At 33.4% G+C, this 24,673-nt stretch overlaps 1 protein-coding gene across 3 annotated transcripts in view; it reads right to left on the bottom strand.

Annotated features, from left to right (window-relative positions):
* Positions 1–6,145: 6,145 nt before the first annotated feature.
* Positions 6,146–24,673, bottom strand: part of LOC119066881 (rho guanine nucleotide exchange factor 11) — a 95,397-nt gene continuing 76,869 nt past the window's right edge. For all 3 annotated transcript variants that reach the window (XM_037169565.1, XM_037169566.1, XM_037169567.1), the window contains 5 exons: positions 10,873–11,312; positions 10,671–10,807; positions 9,870–10,601; positions 9,671–9,781; positions 6,146–6,841 (listed from right to left, as the gene is read on the bottom strand). In XM_037169565.1, coding sequence (XP_037025460.1) covers positions 6,782–6,841; positions 9,671–9,781; positions 9,870–10,601; positions 10,671–10,807; positions 10,873–11,312 — 1,480 coding nt within the window. In that variant the 3' untranslated portion in view covers positions 6,146–6,781. The remainder of the gene's footprint in view (positions 6,842–9,670; positions 9,782–9,869; positions 10,602–10,670; positions 10,808–10,872; positions 11,313–24,673) is intronic.

Here is a 24,673-nt window from a genome sequence, read left to right as displayed (position 1 = left end):
CAAACATAATCATATAAACGCAGAAATAAAAAAACCTTCCCAAAGATCTCTTAAAAAGATTGTGATTATTGTTAAAATACAATATTATCGATGAAAGGGACATTAATGAGTCCTTTATTCCCAATGTCATTTGATCAATACATTCCAAATTGAATGAAATTGAATGTAAACAATGGATCACGGCAACAAAAGAATTTGGAATTTATTTTTTTTACATTGGCAGTCATGAAATTTTCCTGAACGTTAAATCGCCCCCGATCGCCCCGATCCGTTGCAAAATTTCAAATATTGAGCCGACTGACGGCGTGAATTGCTTAATGCTGAAAACAAACGAGGCATTCAAAACGTGTTTTGGTCCTTGTTTTCATGACGAAATTGTCGCAACTGTCAAATAAAGTTAGAAATTTCTCTATCGAAAATTGTGATTGCTGCATCCTTCAATGAAAACTAGGACCAAAACACGTTTTCAATGTCTCGTTTGTTTTCAGCATAAGTGTTTTTGCCTTTTGTGGATTTGCACTCCCTTCAGCGGAGCATGGATCGAAGTACGTATATTGTTAAATATATCTCTAATTCTCAGAGCCTATTACCAATGAAAGTGTAAAACAGGTATGGTCTATTGTCCGCCCGGAGGACATAAAAATTTGATTTTCGTACTTAAACGCACTCATTTTCATATTATTTTGACATAAAATGTGAGTGCGTTTAAGACGAATTCGCCGATCGACCATACCTGTTCTAGACTTTCATTGCCTATCCTATTCACGCCGTAAGTGCGGTCGAAATTCAAAATGGAAAGTGCGGAGGTTTTTCTAACGTGGCGTCATTTTCATACAATGATGCGTTGAAATGTATTTTTCGGTTCACTTTTTCATAGAATCGTTTACTTAAAATTTAAATTTTAGGCGCACTTACGGCGTGAATTACGAAAGGTTTCTATTGCAATTCAACGGAGAAACTCTAGAGTAACGGAGTAGTAGAGCTGATGATTTTTATTTATTGTAAATATTTGTTTTTGAAAAGATCATTTTTTTATTGGTTGCGTCCTGGAGCCTTTTTGTGCACATACATTAAACATAGAGTTTGTCAAATTTTTACTGCCGCTGAACTAGAGTGGAATCAATACCACCACATGAAAGGTTTCACATTACCGTTCCTATTATCTTGTTCTGTAATAATTTCTTACAGAAGAAGGTCACGACTGAAGCATGTTAAACACGTTAACAGAATCTGCGGTGAATAATTGCGTGAATTCACGCCGTAAGTGTGGTCGAAATTCAAAATGGAAAGTGCGTAATACTTTCTAACGCAGCGTCATTTTCATACAAGAAAGCGTTGAAACTTACTTTTCGGTTCACTTTTTCATCGAATCGTTCACTTGAAATTCAAATTTTAGGTACACTTACGGCGTGAATTTATTCACTATTATTTGACTATCCTCTACGAATTAGTGTTAGCTGCAAATCTTGAGCTGTTTTGTGTCAACATTTCTATTGTTTGAAATTTTGTAGAATGTTGAACATCCTGTAAGACGAATTCAAAATCTGCAATAAAAATGATAAATTGACTTAACCGACAGACCAACGAAGTAATACCCTAGTAAATGTTTCCAAAGTCAACGGATACAATTTGCCGATTAGCATCTCATGCGACCGCTTCAAATATTCACCAAAAATGATGATGCATTTCTGCGTCGAATGTGGCTGTCTGATCCATTCCGATTCAAACAAACTGTATGTAAGCCGACTACTTGACAACATAATCTCATTACCGAAATACGTTATCATAAACAACTCAGCAGTGTTGAAGAAAAATATGTAGACATAAATGAAACGTTCCACAAGGTTGTCACTAACGTCCTGCAAATTAATCGAAAGTTTTAATGATTTCAAGGCTGTGCGGATTGCTGTTGCGATGATACAAATGCCAAGCAATAAATTGAACAGCAAATACAGAGGCCACTGGTGGCGAATTGCAAGAGAAATAGTTTCGATAAAAATGATTCCACCTCGTCAATCAATCTTTAATAAACAAAAATTTAAAAATCTGGCGCGGCAAAAAGTATTTGACATACCTCTTTAGATGAAGGTGAACTTTAATCGACACCTCTGTGAGTCGTCCCATTTTCCTTAATTCCATTCCTAGAATTTTATATCTTAAAGAGCAATGCAACAACAAATACCAAATTATAACGGAAAACGTTAACGCTAGAAATGTTACAACATTTTCGGTAGTGAAGTAAAGATATGCCAACCAAAAACCAATTTCACTATTTGTATAATCTAATGGGAACACAATATCCACAAAAATTGATCTCTTATTTCCAACGAAAGGGAAAACTGAACATCCCAACGAACCAACGACAGCAGCACACGCAAACACAATCACGAATTTGATGAATTTTTCCCACGGCAGAGTAAAAGTAACCCAGGCAGGAGCGCTTGTTTGACTAGGGAAAACGGTTGATGGAATATTGAAAACGCCCCATCATTTTCTTTCATGCAACAGACTAATATTTTCCTTTATTATAATTAAATTTGAATAAATTATACATAATAGGTCAACTGCAGTAAAAGAGACCAATCACAAATTACGGACTCTCTTTTGAGGGATGTGTACGAACGACCGCCCGCCCTATGTGCTTTCGATATATTCTCCGCAAGTACCATTTTTGCATGCACAGAAGAGGGTTGACGGAATCGAAATTTATGCTCCCTCTTCCCTAGTTTGTGGTGACTATAGGATGACAAGGAAAAACACAGCATAATTTTCGATCCCATTAACACAAAATTGTTCTTGTGTTTTCGCCCTTTCTGGATTTGCATTACCTTCAGCATGGATCGAAGTACGAATATTGTTAAATAATGTCCAATTTATTATAAGACCCGTTCCCCATTAGTCATTTACAAATGCACTGTGTTTGTGCATAAACCAATTACCAATTTAAAATAATATTTACAAACTTCGTCATATTTTTATTGCTTTGCGTGTAACATCAATATTTCCACTTCGTGTAATTTACCTGGGGCGCCGACTTCTAGATGCTTAGGAAGCCGGTTCATTTCCGGCTCATTTCCGGTTCATTTAATTTGTTAACAAACTGATTTAGAACCAAAGGACACAGTGTAGTATCTGACGAACTACACCAATTCTGACAAATTCTTTTTTTTTCTGAGAGCTGGAATTATTTCAAGAATTCGATTAGGTCTTGACAAGGTATAAGAGGTGTGTATCATGTGAGATAAGCGAGGGTGGTCGTCCAAAAATAAACAGAAATATTAACGGGAACAATGAACGGCTAGCACCCAACAACCAAAATACCAGTCGACGACTCTGCACTCTGTAATAAAAAATTAAAAGCAAATAACATGTTTCTCGTTGCGTTGTTATCAAACGGGGAATTCCTTTAATTTTCTTTTTGTACTCGATATACGCTCGTACATCCAGCAAATCGAGTATAATTGAATATACATATTGCGTTTAAAAAACTTTTTCCAAAGTGTTATCGTTCGGAAGATATTGGTGCGATTGGGAAACTATTGACCAAAGTCTGACGAGTTTATGCGATTTATACGCAATGTATTCGAATACACTCAAGGAACTCCATTAACAGGCAAAAGAACAGATTTTCCTAACTGTCATTTGGATTCTTCTTTTATATGGAACGTTTGTAACACAGTGACATAAAACTGAATTTACAAGGGAAGTTACTGGGTCCCTAATTTGAATTATGGGAGATGAATCTCCCTGGAAAATTACGTCACTTTTGTACGAAAAACGACGTCATTTTCTAGGGAGATTAATCTACCAAGTGTCGGGGAGTCTCGCACACGCGAATCATAGTATGCACCCTTTGACGACATGTAACGAAAAATCATGATTATGCGAGATTTACCACTTAAGAGGTGAGTCTCGCACACCATGAATTTGTATGAATTTGTATCTACCTACCATGATTGAAAATATTGATACTGCGTCGTGGAGGCCTTTTAAATTTAAATTCTGTTATTTTGCCTGGTATTGGAGTGCGTTGATATACTCGATGGATATACGAGCGTATATCGAGTATAAAAAAGTTGAAGGAGTTCCCCTAATGTGTAGGTTCTCGATAATGCGCACGCCGATCAAATTTTCCCAACAAAGCACTAGTTATGTACATGACAAGTGATAAAAAGTTGAAAAGTAAACGTTTCGTATAAATTTGGTTGATCCGAGGCGAAGCCGAAGTTAATAAGCACACGAAAACCAGACTTTTCAACTTTTATCAGGAGTTTTGTAATGGATTTTACATGATGTGGATGTCGAAAGCTCATGAAATTCGATAAAAAGAACGAATTTCGACCAGCAATAATGTAAAAGACTATTTTCGTTGGACATTTGAGCCAGTCTTGTTAGGAAAATAGAGAAAACCAAAAATTGTAATTGTAATACATTTATTTAATCAATCAATTTACTTTCATCCCATGGATTATATATTTTACTTAAATTTAAAATTAATTTAAAAAAAAATATTTACAAATTTAAGTTTTTTTTTTGTTTGTTTTGATGATTTCAATCGTTTGAATGACTTTAAATAATTCAAAAAGAAAAACCTTCTCTAAATCAACACAAATGATGATGAAAAAAAGTTGTCTGAGGAAATTAAATTGGAAATTAATCTTTTAAAAAAAATGAACGGAACATACTATTCGAGTACTCAGAATGGACCATGAACGATTCAAGCAAGAACATTAATAATTATTAGATTCACGTAAACTGTCTGATAGAAATAAAAGTGATACGGGTCGGACATAATACGATTTATGACAATTAAAAGAAATAAAATTTAAATTCCTAGCTCGTTAAAAAAAGCCAATGATTTCTACGCTCTAAAAATTCTCAGTTTTTTGTTTCCTTATTTTTCAAAACAATTAAATAAAAGGATGAAACGTCGATGAAACCACCGACATATATCATCCACTAAATTTAACGTGCGTGTTAAAAACTAAACTTATGAAAACATAAAACTTAAAAGAATTTTTAATTTAAGAAAAACAATTGTTAGACGGAAAGCTCTCCATCATGTATACATCAACGATGCACAATAACAAGGGATTCAGCTGTTTGTTATTGGATTTAACAAGGGATTCAGCTGTTTACTATTTGATATATTCGATTTCAAAAACCTAGCCGCTATCAACTTCAAAGATGTTCACAAATTGAGAATGATAATTCGAATCGAAAATCGATCGAAAAATTAATTCATTTGTTAGTTGAGTACAGAGATTATAATGTACCATCGGAATAGAGGTGAAGTGACCTTGACAATAACACTTTCACTTACATTGAAATGAATACGACAAAATTAGCTGAGATCCTGACTTCGTGAATTGAACCACAAGTAAAGAAAAAAAAACATTCGAAATATACTCAGCTTGGGCGAGGCCCAGATGAGGGGAAGACCTTCTTTTAAATGGTATGATATCGGCTATACCTGTCACCTGTGGAACCTTGACCTTCCAAAAGTTTCACTAATTCCGGAACTGAATCACCTACAAGAAACCTTTGTACAATATTTTCAGTATGCGATTGGTTTATGACGTAAAATCAAATTAACGACAAAATGACATGACAATAAACGAAAATATGGGGACGAGAAGATTTTCGTGATATGATATTCCAATACATCAAAAATGCTAAACATATTCGCTTTGTTTTGCTTTTCTTATTTCTATTTTTCTCTCTTTCTCCCTTTTTCTCTGCTCTCTAGATATAATAGAAATATTGCATACGATGCGGTGCCTATACTCTTGGAAAACGATTCTATTTATTTATTGATCCTACGAAATTGGTTTTATTCATTTTTTTTTCTTTGTGTAAAATTTGTTTATAATTTAATTTTTGTTGTATACTGGTAAACACGTACATAATCATCATATAATATAAGGCTTCTTTCTTATTTAAACATTGGTTTTTTTTTTGTGCATGTTCATTAGTAATGTATATCATAGTAGAAGTAGTAGTTTAGGTTTAGCATTCCGATTGGATTTTTATTTTCTTTTTAAATTTAATTTTAAAAATGTTTTCTTATTTTTTTGCCATAATCTTATTTCTTAAGAAACCCCACTTTTAATTGCGATTTTTTTTGTAAATTTTTTTAAATTTATTTTTTTTATAAAAAAAAGTGTTTACGTTCATATCTTGCACATGCATTCATACTGAAGAATTTAACTTGTTCTTACCATGAGAGGAAAGCGATATTAGGCTAAGTTAATTTTATATATAAAAACAAACATCCGATCATTTTTTTTCTTTTTCTTTTTGTTTTCCTCGATTTGTTTTTTCTCTGATTATTATTTTAGTCTAATGCAATCATCATCATCATACTGTCGACAACAATTGAACATTTTTCAACAATTTGATTTTTCTTTTTATTATTTTCTGTTTTCGAATTTTGCTTAATCCTATAAATTATGAAATTGTATAATTAAACATAATAATAATAATATGCATAAATATATAGACTAAAATGTAGTGGTGACACAGTGTTATTAGTTTTCTGTTGTTTTTTTTCTGTTCTTTTTTTATAACTTTTATTTTTCGGAAAGAGACCTAATCATCATCAATGTTTTAAGTTAATAAATTTTTTATAATTTCTTTCCTTACTTTTTTTTCGGCTCTACTTTCAATCACTATTTTCATCTCTCACACCGCATGGGAACAATTTAGTTGATGAATTGTGTTGGTCTCGATTTCTGTGTATAATATGGGGTTTATCGGTATTTTTTTTCTCTATTCATTTTTAATTGGTACTTTCTTGACTGGATGATTTTCTAATATCAGATGCACGTTCGGGAGTTTCCTAGAAAAATGTAAATCATTTGTAAAAATTTGTTCGACATTTTGGAGCAAAGTTATTTTTAAAAGGTTCAAAATTAGATCTAGAACAAACGAGCCATCAGAACAGTCGGAGCGTTTGCTGCGACTGAGCCCCGTACAAACCCGTATATCTATTGCGTACGTGACCCTAGTGCGTCTGTCACCCTACTTTGACCGTAAGCCTATTGCGCCGGTTAATGTAGTTAAAGTAAAATTATTATGGAATGTGTACATCTTACAAATTGCGCATAGCGCAATTACGAAGCCCCGTACGACGTTCCTTTCAAATGAAACAAAAATTTCAAATCGCCCTAAAATTTTATTTTTTTGAAGGGCCCTAGTAGTGGCCTTAGTCCAAGGACCCAAATTTAATTTTTTTTCAACTACATTCTATTCGGCCTTTGATTACCTTCCAAATGAAACAAAAATTACGAAAAACGGATGAAATTTGCTCGAGTTCTATGTAAAATACGCATAGGGCCCTAGTAGCATTTCACTTCTAAGGCCCTAACTCACGGTTCAGTCACCCGATTTTAAAAAACTTTTTTGTTCTGGATTGGTATTGACAATACCTATCATTTGCCGTGTCATTTACATTTCCATCGTTTATTTTGCCATAAATATCACCAAAAGACCTTAAATCACTTAGGTGGCCCTAACTCACGAAGGGCCGACCCGAATACGCCCATCTTCGAACTTTGTCTCACTATTTCGACTATCTTTCAGGGAAATTTTTGAAATCGGATTTGATTTACTCAAGATATCGACGTGACAGACGGACAGACGGACAGACGGACAGACAAAATTTTTATTGCAGATTCGTCATCTATGAACATAGGCAAACACTTTGCCCTTACCGTCTGCTTCGAATTCCATCAATTACACACGGCATCGTAATCCTATAAGCCCCTTTGTACTTCGTACGGGGCTAAAAATTGTTCAGATGGACTTATGTTGATTTAATATCGTAGTCAGGAGAGGGTCAGAAAAGGGCCAATTTATACAGTTCTTAGAAGACGCACTGGACTTGCAGAAAGAAGTCTTTTCGTGATCGAATCTTCATACAGTCAGAGGTAGTGAAATTTCAGCATGAACTTGCTTCAGATGTTTTCCAGCTGATCCACATAAAAAATCAAAACTTATTATATCCGCCACGGTTTTTCACTAGCACGCGCGTGAATATAGCAGCTTCCGTATAAACCGTATAAACAGTTTTGATTGGATGTGTGGATCAGCTGAAAAACATCAAATTCATGCTGAGATTTCACTGCCTCTGACTGTTTTTTGTGTGTGTGTGTGCTGAAAACAGTATTTTCAACAAAAAATAATTGAATAGCGAAGTCTACAGTGCGAGAAATTAAACAAGTCCAATTGATGTTATTCAATCCATATGCGATATACACGTTAGACGTTACAACACATCCGTCGTACCATTGGTAAAGCATGTGGAGATTAAATAAGGATCATTGGATTGTAATTGTTACTTCTTATCTTCCCCGCCTGTAATTGATTTTAAAATTTGATGTGGAAAAAGGTAAATAGGAAAAAGGCAAATTAAAGAAATCCAACGAATAACAGCAGTTAGGGGTGGACTATAAAAACTAAATAGACTATCGCAAGAGAACCGTTTAAAAAAAGCTTGTCATCTGTTAACGACGATGACAACAATAAACAATGGCACTGGATTGTGTCGTTTTATATAGGAAAACGTATAGTAAAACCAATGAAGTAATAGATTTTGCATCAGATATTAGGTGACATTCGACCTTAACCAAAGAAGTAAAAGATTTATTGATTAACCTGATTAAGTGATTGACGACATTGGGAAACAGGCTACGACTCAATGTTCACTCTACAAAGCTAAATGTTGGGTAGAATTCTACTTCGGCAGAGTTATGGTCTAGTAATCTTGCGAGTAGACGAGGTGAAATATTTGCTTTTCCAAACTAAACTTTATGCGTATAAAATGGCTGTGTCAGAATTGAATTTGGTACATTTTGGTTCACTCTGCTACGTACGCATAAATATGTGGAATATATTGTCCCATTAATTCTGTGGAAATGTTATCAAACGTTGGCCTTTCTACAGGTCTAAAAATTCTCCAAAATAGCAAAATCAGAGCCAAATTCCATTTCATATGCTAACATGCTCTTTAATATTTACTGGACGAAGTTTGTTATCCAAACATGAATCATTTGAGAGCACCACAAAAACTCATGAATATTCTCGAATCGCGTACTTTAAAAGACCCCATAAAATCGGAACAAATTATTGGTCTTGTTGTAAAAACCAACAGTTTCAGCATAAAACATTTATTACGGTGATGTATAAACACCAGCCGACAATATTAACATTTACCACATCATGCCTGTTCTTTCCGTAAGATGCTACACATTTTCCCTTTGCATACGAGCAACGGAATAGCAACAAAAAAGAAAAAACGAAGAAAAGAAATGCGTTAGAATTCACCGAGAAAAACTTTCAACCGAAATGTTCTCGTTATGGCCACAAGGGAGCAATTTAAATCGATTTTTTCCCACTTCTTCACATTATACGCTGTTCGTTTGGATGTTCAACACGGAAAACGTAATTCAGTGCTTGATGGAAGAGATATTTATGTTGACGGCAATTTATCGAACATTGCAAGCGTAGAATAGGAAAACCTCCGCTCTCAACAATCTAATCTGTATTCCGTCTACGCTGTACGAGATTATAACACAAAAGGTCATTGACATTAAATGAACTTCGATTACTCCAATAAACAATTGATCAAGAGATAAAGACATAAAAGAAAACAAAAGAAAAATCTTACCCTTTCGCTTGAAACTCGCTCACGTTCGTGCATTGAATTCAAAAGTTCACGTAAATGCTGGTTTTCCTTTCTTAATTTCTCTCGTTCAATGTCACGTTCGTTTAATTTTGGCTATAAGAAAAGCAACGGAAACACAAAATTCCGATTAATTTTCTCCGAAAATTCAGCACACTGAACTAATCTCAATCGAAATACTCACCAATAACAGCGACAATTGTGAGTTCAGCGTTGCAACAAATTGTGTCAATAAATGACATGGCACAGCCGGAGCTAAGGAATTAACTGGATTCATTTGATTACCGCCACTTATCGATTCCATGCAAGAATTTAGCAATTGCATTCGTATATCACCCATCGTATCGAGAGCATGTTCATCACACTCGGTGCCATCATATGTATCGTTCACCTCGGTTACGTCGCCCAATTCGCTATCACACAACACAGACGATGCTAACAATTCAGCATTGATTTCGTGTTCGGTTTCTTCGGGAATGCTGTCTGCACTGATTGTGCTCTGTCTTTTCAGTTCAGGTGTTGTTGTGTTGGCGGTAGATTGTGTTATTTGTGGCACATTGTTTATGGTTGTTGGCAAACGTAATTCATCAATTTCACAATATCCGTCATCATCCTGTAGTGGGTCCATGCGCTCAATGGCAGCCGCACCGTTACGAGCATTTGCTGGTAATGTTGGAGCTTGTGGGGTTTCGACGGGTGTCGTCGTTGTGGTTGCTTTTGTTGCCACTTGAACTTGAACTAAGGAATTTTTATGACTATGTCGTGTTTGATGTACACCGCTAGTATGACAGTCGTCGCAGACTCGTTTTGAGATGGCTAAGAGTTCTTGACGACAAGACACCTTCATGTGATCGTTTAGGGTTTCGGTGAGGGATTGCACTTGTGCAAATGCAGCCAACACAATGTCGGAAGGTTCCTACACAATAAAGGTCGTAAAATTTAATGAAATACGGGACAAGCAACCCTGACAAGCTAGCAAACTTACCTTGGGAGCTTCAGGTTGACCTGCAATATCAGCAATTTCAGAGAAATGCTCATTTGGTACTCTATACATATCACATATGACTTTTTGTTTTTCGGCCAATTTGAATCGAATTGTCTCGTCGAGACGTCGTAATTGTTCTATTTTGAAGGGATTCGTTTCAATCATAACGATCACATGACAAACAAACTAATCATTAACTCACCTTGTGGCGTTAAAACGGGCTCAGCTGTCAACACCGGGCTAACACTGATTTGCACTTCACTCGGATCAATCAAAGACTGTTGCTGAGTCAGAATTCGTGTTCCTGACGAGTATTTTCTATGTCTTACTTTCACCTCTTCCTCGTCGTCTTCCACTGTGTCGCGACCGATTTGTTTCTCGTCGTTGACGTCCTTGACGTCCGAATTGTTATTCTGTTCGTTGGCATCATTGGATATGTTCTTTTGACTTTCGATATTGGATACATTGGATGGATCATTGTGTGTGATCGCAGGTGACAATTCTTTCTCCGGTGTTCCTTCCAATGATTCTTTGGTCGGAGAATTGGATAGTGTTGCGGGTATCGGATCTTCGCTGATGTCATGATTTCCTTTAGTTCTGGATTTGTATGCTTCGGCTGCGTCGGAAATGTGTTTGAACCATCTGTAAATTAGCAAGAAAAAGAAACGAATTGAAATATTGAGACGGTTGTCTGCTAAATAAAATTGTTTTTAATGAATAAAATTTGACTAAAGTACATCGAACGAGGGACCATTAACCAATCAAATAATTGTTTACGCAGAAACCCAAACAAAAGTGTCGTCAAAATGTACAGGAAATATTCTCAATCGAATATATCGTTGTTATACCCAAAATAACTTTTCATTTGTTGAAGAAATAAATACAAAAAATTAACAAACATAAAACATATTTCGCTCAGTGCCAAATTCTATCATTACTACAAGTTAAAGTTGTTATTGATATGGCAAAGCATCTTTTGATATTTGAATTATTTTTTTCTTATTAATTTGAATTGTTGGTTCAGGTTGAAATTCCAACTGAATTTTCACAAATAACGTTTTGCTGAGAGCCAAGATATTATTTGCGCGTATGGTTAAATGGCGTTTCAATTTTAAATTTATTTCGCAGACAAAAGAACGCATATTGTGATGACTATGTGGCACATTATATAGACTTTATACCTCTGAACCAGTGAAGCCCGACGACATGGCGGTTCACTCAGACTACCCCGTCGACCACGATCCTTTTTCTTCGGCATGGTGCCGTTTGTAACAGCCATAATTGCACCATTGCATAAACTTTTGCGTCGAACACCAGAATGCAAAACATCATCTGGAGTTAATAAATTCATACCGCTGCTGTACGATTTATTTCAATGTTTGGTTTAACTTTGATGTCTTTGTTTCACGTTAAGTACACAAACTGTTCTTTTTTAATTCTCTTGTTTTTATTATTAACTGTTTGCTCTTCACACGTTCAATTTATTTATTATTTTACATTTTGCGTTTAGAAAACAAGTCATCTTAAATGACTGAAACCAGTTCCGTTTTATTTGTTTTTATTTTTATGTAGCAAGGGAAGGACACTAATTCATCATTAGTTGGTAATAAAAATCAAATTAGTTTGTGTTTGAACAATATGTAGTGTGCAAAGGACGACGCAACTTTAGTAATAAATTGACTTGTCAGTAGCCCGACTAATGTAAAAGTTAAATTTGGATCCATGCAATTAATAACTTTGGCAAAAGTGAAACATTCTGACCTTCAACAAACCTACGAAGAGTAAAACATTTTTGTGGAAAATAGCTCAGCGAGACCCTCTCACAAAAAACCAACAGGCAAATAAAGTCCGTTTCAAAATAATTCAGTCACGGACCATTAAAAACTCGATTTGAGAAAAAAAAAATCTTTCCAGAATCATGAAGATACCATCCATCATAAACAAACAATTAATGTTCGCCGATGAATCCAGACCCAGACCGTTTTTTATTTTAATTTTTACTACTCAATCTACTGTTTACTTTTCTATGGAGTACAAAAAAATGTGTTTAACGAATTTAAAGCCATTTTTCGCTTCCGCGAAACGTAAGGTTAATTAAAAATTGCAGGTAAATAACACTTGAAATAATAACACCACACTACCAGCGGTGACAGAAAAGCTTATTTTTCTTTAGCTACAAAAAGAAATCAAACATTTTTCAAAGTTTTAGATTTTACGTGATTTCGTTTGGTATACAGACCTTGATAATTTTTTTCTTTTCATTCTCAAGTTTATTTGGTATGTTAATAACGAACGGACGGAAAAATGCTGTACTTTCATGTGTAGTAAAAACTCTTACATTCATACACTAAGTACTTTCCGTTTTTTTTTTTCATGATTTTTTTTCGGAGTATTTCAAGTTTCAAGTCTCTCTGCACAAAGCCAATTTTCGCTAATTTCATTACATAAAAATATAATTTGTTTATTACGCAAGGTAAAATGTAAGAACTTTAATTACATTTCACATTTACAAATGTTACGGTCCACATTCCTTTACTGCTACAAAAGTTATTTAAACAAAACAAAACAAAAATTGCCATCGGATTCAAGCAGAAAAAATGATATCGTGCAGGCACATTCATTTGGTACCAGATTAATTCATACTACACCAACATCATATTGAATCTGAATAAAAACTCCAAATGAAAAAAAAAAGAATTGGATGATTTAATGGCATTTTACTAAAATTGCACGGTAAATAAACTATCGGAGAATTCAAGGCATCGAGAAACTTGAAACGAAATCCATCAATTAAAGTTTGCAGCAAATTTTGCTTTAAATCTATTTTGTTGTGAAAATTTCTCTGTTTTCATTTCGATTAGACTTTGATTCCTAGTAATTGTTTCATCACAAAATTATGCAGTTCGCTAAAATTTGATTAGTTGCTTTTTTACTACGGAACTGACCCCTTGACTCTTGATTTGAACAAGTAATTAAATCGTAATTTTTCTGCGAACAATATTTACACTAGTGCTAACCTTGTTTATTTTTGTATTAGAACCGAAAATAAGTTTTAATAGACCATAAGAAAGGTATACACATCTCTGAAGTTTCGTTCAGTTAATTAATAATGATTGTGTATACGCTTGTGCAGTGCAAACGTAAACGATCTAACGATCATATTCCATTTACAATCGCAAAGATATTCCATTTAAACTTATTAAAAATTCTAGAATAATTACTTGGAAAATTAATTCGTTAAATTTGTTACTGCATGTATGCGCAGCGTTAAAAGAAACTGAGGGGAAACGACTTTATTGACAGGCGTTATTTCCAGTCTATCTAATTGAAGGTACATAGTTCCACCATTTGATCAAATAGGAAGTACAGTTATCAAAAGAGTATAAAATAGACAGTAAGTTCGATCAAATCTTTGGTATAGAAAAAATCGTCTGCCAAGTAGATGGACGAAATAGTGGTTGGAGTTAAACAAGTGTAAATTACAGGGCTATTGGCAATTTGACTTGAAGATAGCTGGTAATACATCGCCCTTTTGTTTCTATTTTAGTCCGTCTACTCCTATGAAAGCGTCAATGGATACACTGGCAAAAATACCCTAATTCAATGTTGATGCGTATGTTCGGGTGTATGTCGCGACTGGAGAAATGACGACGCAAGTTAGTGAAGACACCTGAAGACTCTGTATATACAGACTGGAGATGTGTGAGACACTGTTTTGTTTAGTTGTTTTCCCCTCGGAAAAATTCACTAGGAATGAATGAAAAATGACGAAGAACATTGTCTTGAGAAGCCTCGATTTTTATTTGTCAAGCTTATAATCAAATTTGACGGAAAATTCTTTGATTATCTTACGCTCTATCAAGCACAGTTCTCTAAAAAAAAATCTTTTACGGAAAGTAATTTCTGTCGAATGATTAACACAGAATTAACAACTTCATTAAGTCGATATATGGCATGTTGTGCGAGTATATTTTTAGATATTTGAAAAAAATAAATAAAGAAATTGAGTCATTTTACTATAACGAAAAATTACGTTCTAATATCAACAAATCAAGCACACGTACTTTTCCATATGATCAGTTTTTTTTTGTTTTGTTTAAATTTTAAAATTTTATTTATAATTATGCGGTCGGTATTTCTGTTATATTTTTCTCTTGTAAATATTTTTATCAAAGAATTTTCTACTCATTCAATTTTCCGGTTAATATCCTTACATCGGAAAATACGTTACAATTATCCCACACATGGCCACACACGAAAAAAAATAAAACAAATTATGGTCCACCTTTAATAAACTGATCTGCGTGTGTAAACCGACTTGAAGCAAATATGATTCACATGCGATGTACATTTGCAACGCTCCAATTAATTTCAAGATTTGTAATTTTTCCGAATTTTTTTTCTTTAAATTCTCGATCACCAATCGTGACTTTGAAATTGAAAAATGTTTTTACGGTCATCCACTGTTTGCGCTTGGAAATGTGTTTAATTGTTCATAAAAACTGCCAAAATGATATAATTCATTATACAAATCGTATAACAAACAAAAATTTGACGGCGGAAAATCAAATAACTATATTTTATGCCTGCACGTATTGTGTACACTATACATCAATCATAAACTAATCACGGGAAGTACTATATGGAATAGAAAGGCGTTTGCAACTGATAAGAACGTATTTTTTTTTTTAATATTTGCATTGATATCGATTTATTGAATCGACAAGAAATAAACGATTGAGTCACTTTTTACGAAGCTTTGAGGTCATCATTTTTCGTTTAGCTCATAGTCTAAATTGGAGAGATCTCTGCGTGAACGGGTTCTGTGTTTAAAAAAGAATCGTAAGTGAAGCAGACCAGATCATTCCTTAAAAATACAAGCAAAACGTTTTCGAAGGAGTAAGTGGTGGGTGATTTTTTTGTTTTCGTTTTTCGCATGTGTAATTTATCACTGAAATCATTTTAATTTTATGATTAGCGTTTTAGCAATGTGATAAAGAATCGAATCATTTAATTCGCTGTTAGAATTTACAGTTTACGATTATATGAAGATCACACTTTATTAATAAAAATAAATAGAATTAACGTCTCATGAATACGGGATTTTTTTTTTCATCTTTACCAAATTGTGTGATGATTGACACATATGGGATTTATGATAATCGCTAAATAAAATGGAGAGAAGAAATAAAAAAACGAAGAAAAAAAAGCGGAATTGTAATTGATTGAACAATAACAGAAATTCACAGAAAATATTTATAGAATTTTCAAATTGAAATATGGCAACTGTAAATTAATTATTACCAGCTGTCCTTCATTGGTTCGGTCTCGGTCGATTGTTCTCCGAAATGATTTACATGGCTAGAATTTCAATAATTGATTCGTGACTCATGACCTTTCTGGCGGACAGCTCCATTTTGAACAGACTCATAGCTTGATCTAAATTGGTTTAAATTATAGACCCGAGCGATATTCCTTTTAACCTTTGGACATTTCAACGGTTCAAAGAGAAAGAGTTAAATGAATTTTCTACCAGACTCAGTATCTCAACTCATATTTTTCAGCCTCTAAAACGACGAGCCTATCCAGGCATAATAACTTTATTTGTCCTCTTGTTTAAAATATTTTCGCGTATTTCACACAAAATCTAACGATGTTTATCCATTTTCCGTTTGTCCTATTGTTCAAACAACTCAATTTCACTTCGCTTGCTTGTGAATATTTCAATACCCTCAATACCTATTTCAATGAAGGAAGAAGCTTAAGTTTTCATTGATTAAATTTTACAAATTCAATATTTGTATGGTGCTTAATAATACTTGGAAATCGATACATTTATGTCATGTTACGTAAGTATTATACCGAGTTTCACGAAATTGAAATTTTACTGCAGCTATCGCAATTTTTTTTTGTTCAATATTAGCTTAGTGGAAAAATTACATAAAAAATAATAATCGAGTTTGTGTGCTCGCTCAGCGAATGTATATCTTGACTGGGCTATCCCTCAGATTTTTTTTCATTACCAGATTTCGTATTCAATTCATTCATCAACATTAATCTACTGTATGTATCTCTCGCACGCACACATGTTACAAACGAAAATAATTTCTTCAATTTTTCTTACGGTCTGTTCTTCATCATTTCCCAATGCATCTAGTCTAGTCACAACACTGGTGATGTTTGTTAACTGAAAGTTGTAGGTATAGAGATACTAATTACGTGAAGGGAATAGTTCAGATTTAGCAAATGGAAAGAAATGGGAAAACGATGCGCATCACATTATTAGAACGCATAAGCCCAATGACATTTAAAAATGTCTTTTTTATTGGTGAGCGTCGCGTTTTTAGGAAATGTTTTCTTTTCCACATATTTTTTTTAAATTTTTTGAATGAAAAATGACTTTGACTTAACGTCAATATTGTGGGCCGCGGATCGGACTGTGTATTAACATTTGCATCTAAATTGAAAATGACAATCCGCGAACAATGTTAAATAAATATTGCGATGACATTTATTTGAGCTCAATGTAGAGAATTTTGCGAGTTTTTATACAAATGCACCATTGAAAATAATAATAAATATTGGCTGCATTATGGCTGGCTCTGGTGTGTTGTAATTCATAAAATGTTATTTTATTATTTTTAAACATTTTTAATGGAGATCAGTTAATTTTTCGCGTCGCCATTCGTAAAATTGGCGGCACGGACGCTGCTAATTAACAACAGCAACATAATAGCTCGTATTACAGTTTTACGTCATTTTTAATATAAACAGAGAACCAGTTTAGTTAGTCGGGATCGACAAAGAAAGTAACCCATTGCATTTTTATGCTAAAAGAATGTAAATACCGGAGCAATAATAACGTCGAACATAGAACAATGATTGTCTTGAGAACTGGAAGAATCAGTAGTCAGCACCAATTTTATTATTCACAACACGTCCGACGATGAAAACCAATTTTTATTCTATTCAATAGCAAACAGTTAAATGAAATAGAAAAATTAAGTCGTTCGAGTTATGGTCTGCTGTTGAATTGATATTCATGGAATATTATTCTTTTCGTCTTCGATGTACATTTCCAATTTCCCTGTACGTACATAAGCTCAGTCCATTGGAGTATTATATCGATTGGACTTAATATTTTCCATATTTTTAGGAAAACTTTGAAATGCTAACAAGTTTAATGGAAATTGCATGCGGTATGTTATGCATAAGATAAGCTAGCTACTCATACATAAATTGAGTATGAAAATTTGTAATTACTTTTTTCGCTGATACTGAGAGGAGGTGTTGGCTAACGTATTTTGAGTCAAAGTTTTGCAAATTTCGTCGTTAATTATCCGAAATGTTCCGTTAAAGGATACTTTGGAGGGACATTTATCGAATTAATGTAAATTATTGAGTGCGAATCAAAAGATTGATGAGATTTTATGATCTTACTGATTTTCCAGTCATTCGAAACTTAATAACCGACAGCTACGAAAATTGTCCATTAAATTACCATAAAGTTTATGTTCCAAAATTAAAAAAAAACTTTCCTTGAAACTTGGAGCACAGGAAGTCATATAATTGTGGCTGTAATTGCTTGCAGATGAAAATCTGAAGACAAATTTTTCTTAATTTTTGTGATGTTCTAACTAACCAGACAGGCATAGAACATCGTTCTGAAACGCAGAATTTTTTTTTCTTTGCTTTTTGTGCGAATGCAAAATGATTCGACATTGAAAAGTCCAATTCGAAATCATGAAAAATTTCCAATTAACACTAGTCTCGAAAACGGTTTCGTGTTGGCAATTAGTCTCATTAAAAATACGGGCATTATTTATTCGCACAAACTTTACAAATTACGTGCTATATTTATACTATAAAGAGAAATGATTGCAGATTTAGACATTTATTCGATATATTTTGAGCCAGGAAGTGTAAGTTTAGCATTTGGCATTTAATCAGTGTTTCGGTTAGAACTAAAAAATAAACGTAAACGAGTCTGAACGCTTGGTAAGTAACATAACAACAATAACAAAAAACATCTTCTTCTAAACATCCAAATATTCAACTTTTTGGTCTGTAACACAGCGAATGTGGTGTGAATTTCAAAGCACAGGTTACGTGTTACACTTTTGTTTAAAGAAAAAATAATTAATTAATCTTTTCTGTTTGTTTCTCTGAACACTTTATGATGTTTTATAGTTACGATATATAATGAAAAAAACACCTGCCTATTTAGAGGGGATAAACAAATATGTGAATACAATCTTGTCGAGAGGAATGCCAGAACAAAATGAAAACATTTTGCTATTTAGCATTTTTATAGAATTCAGTCTTTGAGAAGTCACTTGCAATTTATTTGATATTTGTTATTAGTGGTATCCTTGAAAAATAACCGATATGGAGTGTTTTGTAGAACATTACTGGTGCTTCGGAATAAAACACCAGACGAGAATGAAAACAAATTCCAAAATGTTTCAATCACAAAAAAAAACATTAGCGAGAACTCTTCAAATTTTGTGAGTTCATTACATACAACACCTTTACTATATGCTGAGCTCATTCTAGTAGCACATGAAAAAATCATTTCTCATGTTTGAAAATTTATTTTTACTACCAGATTTTCCACATAAAAACCATATCGTTCCAATCATGCACAAGGTAAAAGAAAAATTATATTTTTCAATTGTTATAACTGAAAAATCGAACCAGTCAATTCGGTATAATTTAGAATAAATTTTTCGAATGGCAATTCCTTCACAGAAAGGACACATCAGTATTCACTGAGATATTTCCCATTGTGTTTACACATGAATGTCCTTTAATTATTATTTGAATATTTGAAACACAAACATAATTCGAAATTAAATGTTTTGAAAAAGAAAATCGACACCAACCGTTCCGCCTCGTATAATTAAAAATAAATTAAATTTATATCTCGTTTTTTGTCACCGAAAAAACTGCGAATTTATTTATTTTGAACAAAAATTTATTATATCGAAACGTCTACTACAGACACGGGTTGTACATACTCCGACTGCTTATGAGTGACTGACTTTCAGGCTGATAAAATGGTGTTCTGAGCAAATTTTAGCTGTCTGGCTTCTCTCTGAACACCATAATGTTTACGAGTTATATTCAGCACACCGATATGTGTATGTATATTATACACGTAGATGTAAAAAAAGCCCATATGATGATTGTATGTATATGCGTGCAGTATACCCACCGAAAAGGTGAATGAAGATATTATTTTTGGTATATTGGATTTCTTCTTTTTCTTTCGTATCCCATTGAAAATGAGTTGTACCGTTGATTTGAACAACCATCATACATACAACGAAAAAGGAACAACAGGGTTTCAGTGATTTTGAAAAATCATTTTTTTTGTTTTGAATTATGTGTTCGTGGGCATGAACTATACGGCAAGTGTTGGTGCATCTGCATCTGCAACAAAAATTCAATAGAACACTCTCTTCCGGTGAATCGGCGAAAAGGAGCTCGTGCTGCACCGTTCCACTTATATATACAAACAGCAACATAACTATGGTGAAGAAAGAACGTACGCTGAACATACCATCTTTTTTTTTCGGTGGTGGCTATTTAGAATGTCTCTCGGGTGGCTGTAATGCAAACAGCATAAATGCGGATGTACTTTAATATAATGTACGTGTGTAGTATGTGCGATATTATGTCTGCGTGTGGAGCATACATAAATGAGATTTGGTCATACGTTTTTGGAAGAGTATAAAACAGGCGATAAGTATTTTTTATGTCTTTTAGTTTCTTTGCTCGTCGAAAAGAGAAATTGTTCGGCTGTACAACATAATAGTGCGGATTTTTGTTTAGTTTTCTTCTTTATTGCCGTAGTAGGTAAAACATTGTTATGAAAATTAGCTGAAAAATTTAGAAACTTTGCTTTTGACTAGCAAGATTTTTATCAGAATATTGAATGGCCTTTGACTGGATTTTCTGTTTTTATATAAAGTCTCATGGATCATTTTAGGGATTTCAACGGCCCTTCCGAAACTAACCGTTGCCTTATAGTCTTGTCATCTGTTATCGAGAATGAAGGCAAACTTAATAAAGCATCTCTGCTCAGTGCTTTCTTTTATAACAAAATGTATGCTAAGTATAGTGAAGTACAAGGTCAAACATTTGAAAATACTTTAACGAAGGGAAGTAACAGATTTTTATTTAATTGACATGAATGTTACAACTCATTAACATAACCAACATTTACTAGTAAATTCTAGACAATGCATTCGTTTCATTGTTAGGGTTGAGAAAAATTGAAAGTATGGCATTGATGGACTTTTGTGAAAATTGATACCTTGCACGTTAAATGAAAGATTTGAGACCATAAATGGAGCTGATCAAAATTTGTAAAATTTCATTATTCGGGGAATTTTCAAGTGAATTGGTTCAAATGTTACATCCCTGCCACAAAAATTCTACTTATCAGTTGTAGGACATATACGAGTGTTAAAATGGATTTACAATCTACCATTGTCCAACTCGAAAACGACAAAAGCGACGATGATTTGCCAGTTTATTCTCTTCCACATCCGTACATAATGTAAACATTTTAACATTTCTCCGAGTAACAAAACAATGAATGAATTAATAAAATGAAAAATTTCTTATTAACGAATTGACAAGCATGTTTTCATTTCCAACGAAAACAATTTACTTAATACAAAACAGAACAGGATAGTGGTGTAAATTAAAACCATGTTGTAAATGAAAATGAAAATTCTTTAGATAAATAAAAATGAAGAAAAAAAAAGAAGCAAAAAAAATCGTACATAAAATTGTCGCCAAGCCATATCTATATTAATTGGCGAGCAATAAAAAAATTTTCACTTTTCTCCGCTCATAGATTTAATGGAATTTGTGGTATGGTGTCAAGTTTATTACACATTCATATATTAATAACGAAAAACGGAAAGCATTTAATAGAATGGCGTATAAAATTTTTGTTTTTCTTTTTTTAATACTTTCTGTGGCTGTCCATTGTTTTTATTTGCGTATAAAGACTTATTGCTATATCAAATTCAATATTATAATGTATTTGATCTTAAACGGAAGAAAACGGAGCATAACGTTACGTTGTTGTTGTTATTTCTCGAATCTGATACCATCAAGAAATTTATTGGAATTATTACGTTATGATTAAAAATTGAGTGTACTTTTACGACAAGAAAATGTGGTCTCATGCAATGGCTGCTTTCAGTTTTACTAGAAGATCAAAGAGATGATTTTGGTAAGGAAATGGAAATCGGCGGCGAGCTTATTAATTAACAAATATCAGACTTTCACGCTTAGAATTTTAATCTGAAGGTTGGACATTTACGAGATTTTTTAGGGGTTTTGCGTACTTGTCCGACCAATATAAACAAATGTCCGAAGCTATAAAAAGCCATAAAGGAAAAGTTACTTTACTATACCAAAGTGTCAGCCACATATAGTGAGCCTCGATAAACTAACTGAAGCGAAAGCTATTGCTGTGAAAATGAACGACCAACTTCGAATAACAAATCATCCGAAAATTCATTTCCAAGTAAAACAACTTTTGGAAAACAATCTGTGATTCGACTATAAATGTCGCAACAAAAACATTTCCACAACAAACCGAGCAAAACAACGACAGAAAAAAAATCTATTTGTCTAAATTCATTGACATTGAATCGATTAACTTGATTTATCACGCAATATCCTAGGTCGAAAGATATAACAACAAAAAAAGAGAAAAGCGAAAGAATAGAAAAGAAAATAATATTAAACACTGATGAAAGCTGATACGGGATGGAATGGGTGTAGGAAAATTAGATAGAACGTTACCTAAGGATATGATTTGAGGAAAAAAAAAACGTTTTTCTTTTCTTCCATTACAACAATAAAAATTCGTATTGATGAGTCTACGAATAACATTCATTGTCATCTATATTTTATATCGTTCCGTTTCGATTATTCATTCGAAATTTGCTGTAGCATACGAAAAATATATTTAAATATGTTCACGACATTTACACAAAATTGAATGGATATGGAAACGGGAAAATAAATTAATTAAATTGTTTGGCCAGAAAAAAAAACTGCCGAATTGACTTGATTGAAAAATTGAAATTAATTTTCTCTATTTTCATTGATGGAAATTCAGTCGAACAACGAACGACTGGATGTTCAGTCGAAAACCCTTCATGTCATGTCAATATCCCCCACGCAAAACAAAATCATATTAATTTTTGCAGAAGTTTCTAAGAATAAATTCTTGCACGGAATACGGAATATGGAGAATAAATCGTACAACAAGTATATCGGTTCAAAGTCTTCTATAAAGCGAAACGTTCTTTTGTTTCGTTCTTAAACTGGCGTCGCCACAAATTATTAAAATGAGTGAAGAAATCGTTTTATATTTTTGATCAAGACATTCGCTTCCATTTATCGGAATTGTTCGAAAATTTTAACGTTCTCCCGGCAATATTTCTCGAAAATCGTTTTAATCAATAGAATTATCGAGTCTGTTAATTTATGCTCTCTAAAAATTGCAAACAGATTGATCCAAAATCTTTTACTTCATTAATTTTAGAATTCATTTCGCTACATGAAGCAACTTAAACGTTTATTTTTGTCGTCAATGTCGATAGCAGTAATCGTTACGGTCCGTAATTGAAAATGAGATGTCTAACAATCGAATGACCATATTCGATGAACAATCGACACCAGTTCAGCGTAATGAATAATTTTGTAAATACAAAAATTGACTTCCTGATAAATTTGATGAGTTTTTTTTTCGCACAAACATTTATTTACACAAATTGCAGAAGTGCTGACAATCCGTAATAATGATGAAGCCAGATAAGCCGAAAAAACAAATTAATTTACCAGCAGGTACACACTTTGAAGTTGGAAATATTTTTCCAATGAAATTATTAAATTTTATAAAAATAACTGCAATTTAAAATCAATAAATAAATTCAGCTTACGAATCAACGAAACATTTTCCTCCACATATATCGATCGACCATAGGCTTTTCAGTTGGTGTAAAATCCGTTTGAGTAAATAAATAATCAACTAAATCGGAAATATTAAGAAGTTATTACCTACATTTAAATATATACACAGTCAATTAACACTTTGGGAAAATAAAGAAAATTGGTTAATTTATGCACTCTGAACTTGTGAGTGTGTGTACATTAATACGCTTCACTTACAATTCCGATTTATCCGCAATGGAAAATTACTGTGAACACCGAAAAATTCGCAAATAATTCGACAAAAATAATAATTACCGAAAATTTTCTTCAATTGACCATTCGATAAATTACGAATGTATGTAATGACGTTTAGCTGCAAAACAAATTGGGACTTGATATACGCCTAAAATGGTCGATCTTAGATAAATAAATAAGAAAATTTTATTGCTCTTTTGCCATAGTTGCGATATCATCGAAGAGTTGATTTAGAATTATTTCGATTTAAGCGTTCACAGTTATTGATTGATTATTTTTTTCTCGGAAAATTTTCGTGTCTACGAGTGTTTCTTTTCCTAATCAATGAACCTGTTAGAAACGGACATCTGTGATCGACAAAGACGATAAAAATAGGCTATGAGCTTTGTATTATTAACGCCGAAAGTGCGTTGAATTTTGGCTGAATCAGTGAATGAAATAAACCTAAACGCAGTCTGATAATGAATTCCATATTTGATTTGGGTTTGAATTGGAATTTGAAAGAAGTAAAAATGATAGTTTAAACAGCCGACCAGATTTAATGGCGACGGATAGAAAATCGTAAATTTGAGTAAAAAGAACGCAGACGAAAAAAGAGCCATTTTCTCACTTCATCTGAAACTTCGGAATCCTTTGTCGGATGACTGGCAAGCAACAGCACCATCGAAATGAAAACTTCCTATTGCCCCCCTCTGTGAACAAACAACTATTTAAAAAAAATCCTCTGACGAAGGCTTTTCTTTATTTAAGGGGGTTCCTTCATCTATCAAGGGTTGTCT

Source organism: Bradysia coprophila, chromosome IV (assembly GCF_014529535.1).
Source record: "Bradysia coprophila strain Holo2 chromosome IV, BU_Bcop_v1, whole genome shotgun sequence".
Lineage (NCBI taxonomy): Eukaryota > Metazoa > Arthropoda > Insecta > Diptera > Sciaridae > Bradysia > Bradysia coprophila.
This window is presented reverse-complemented; position numbering and strand designations above follow the sequence as displayed.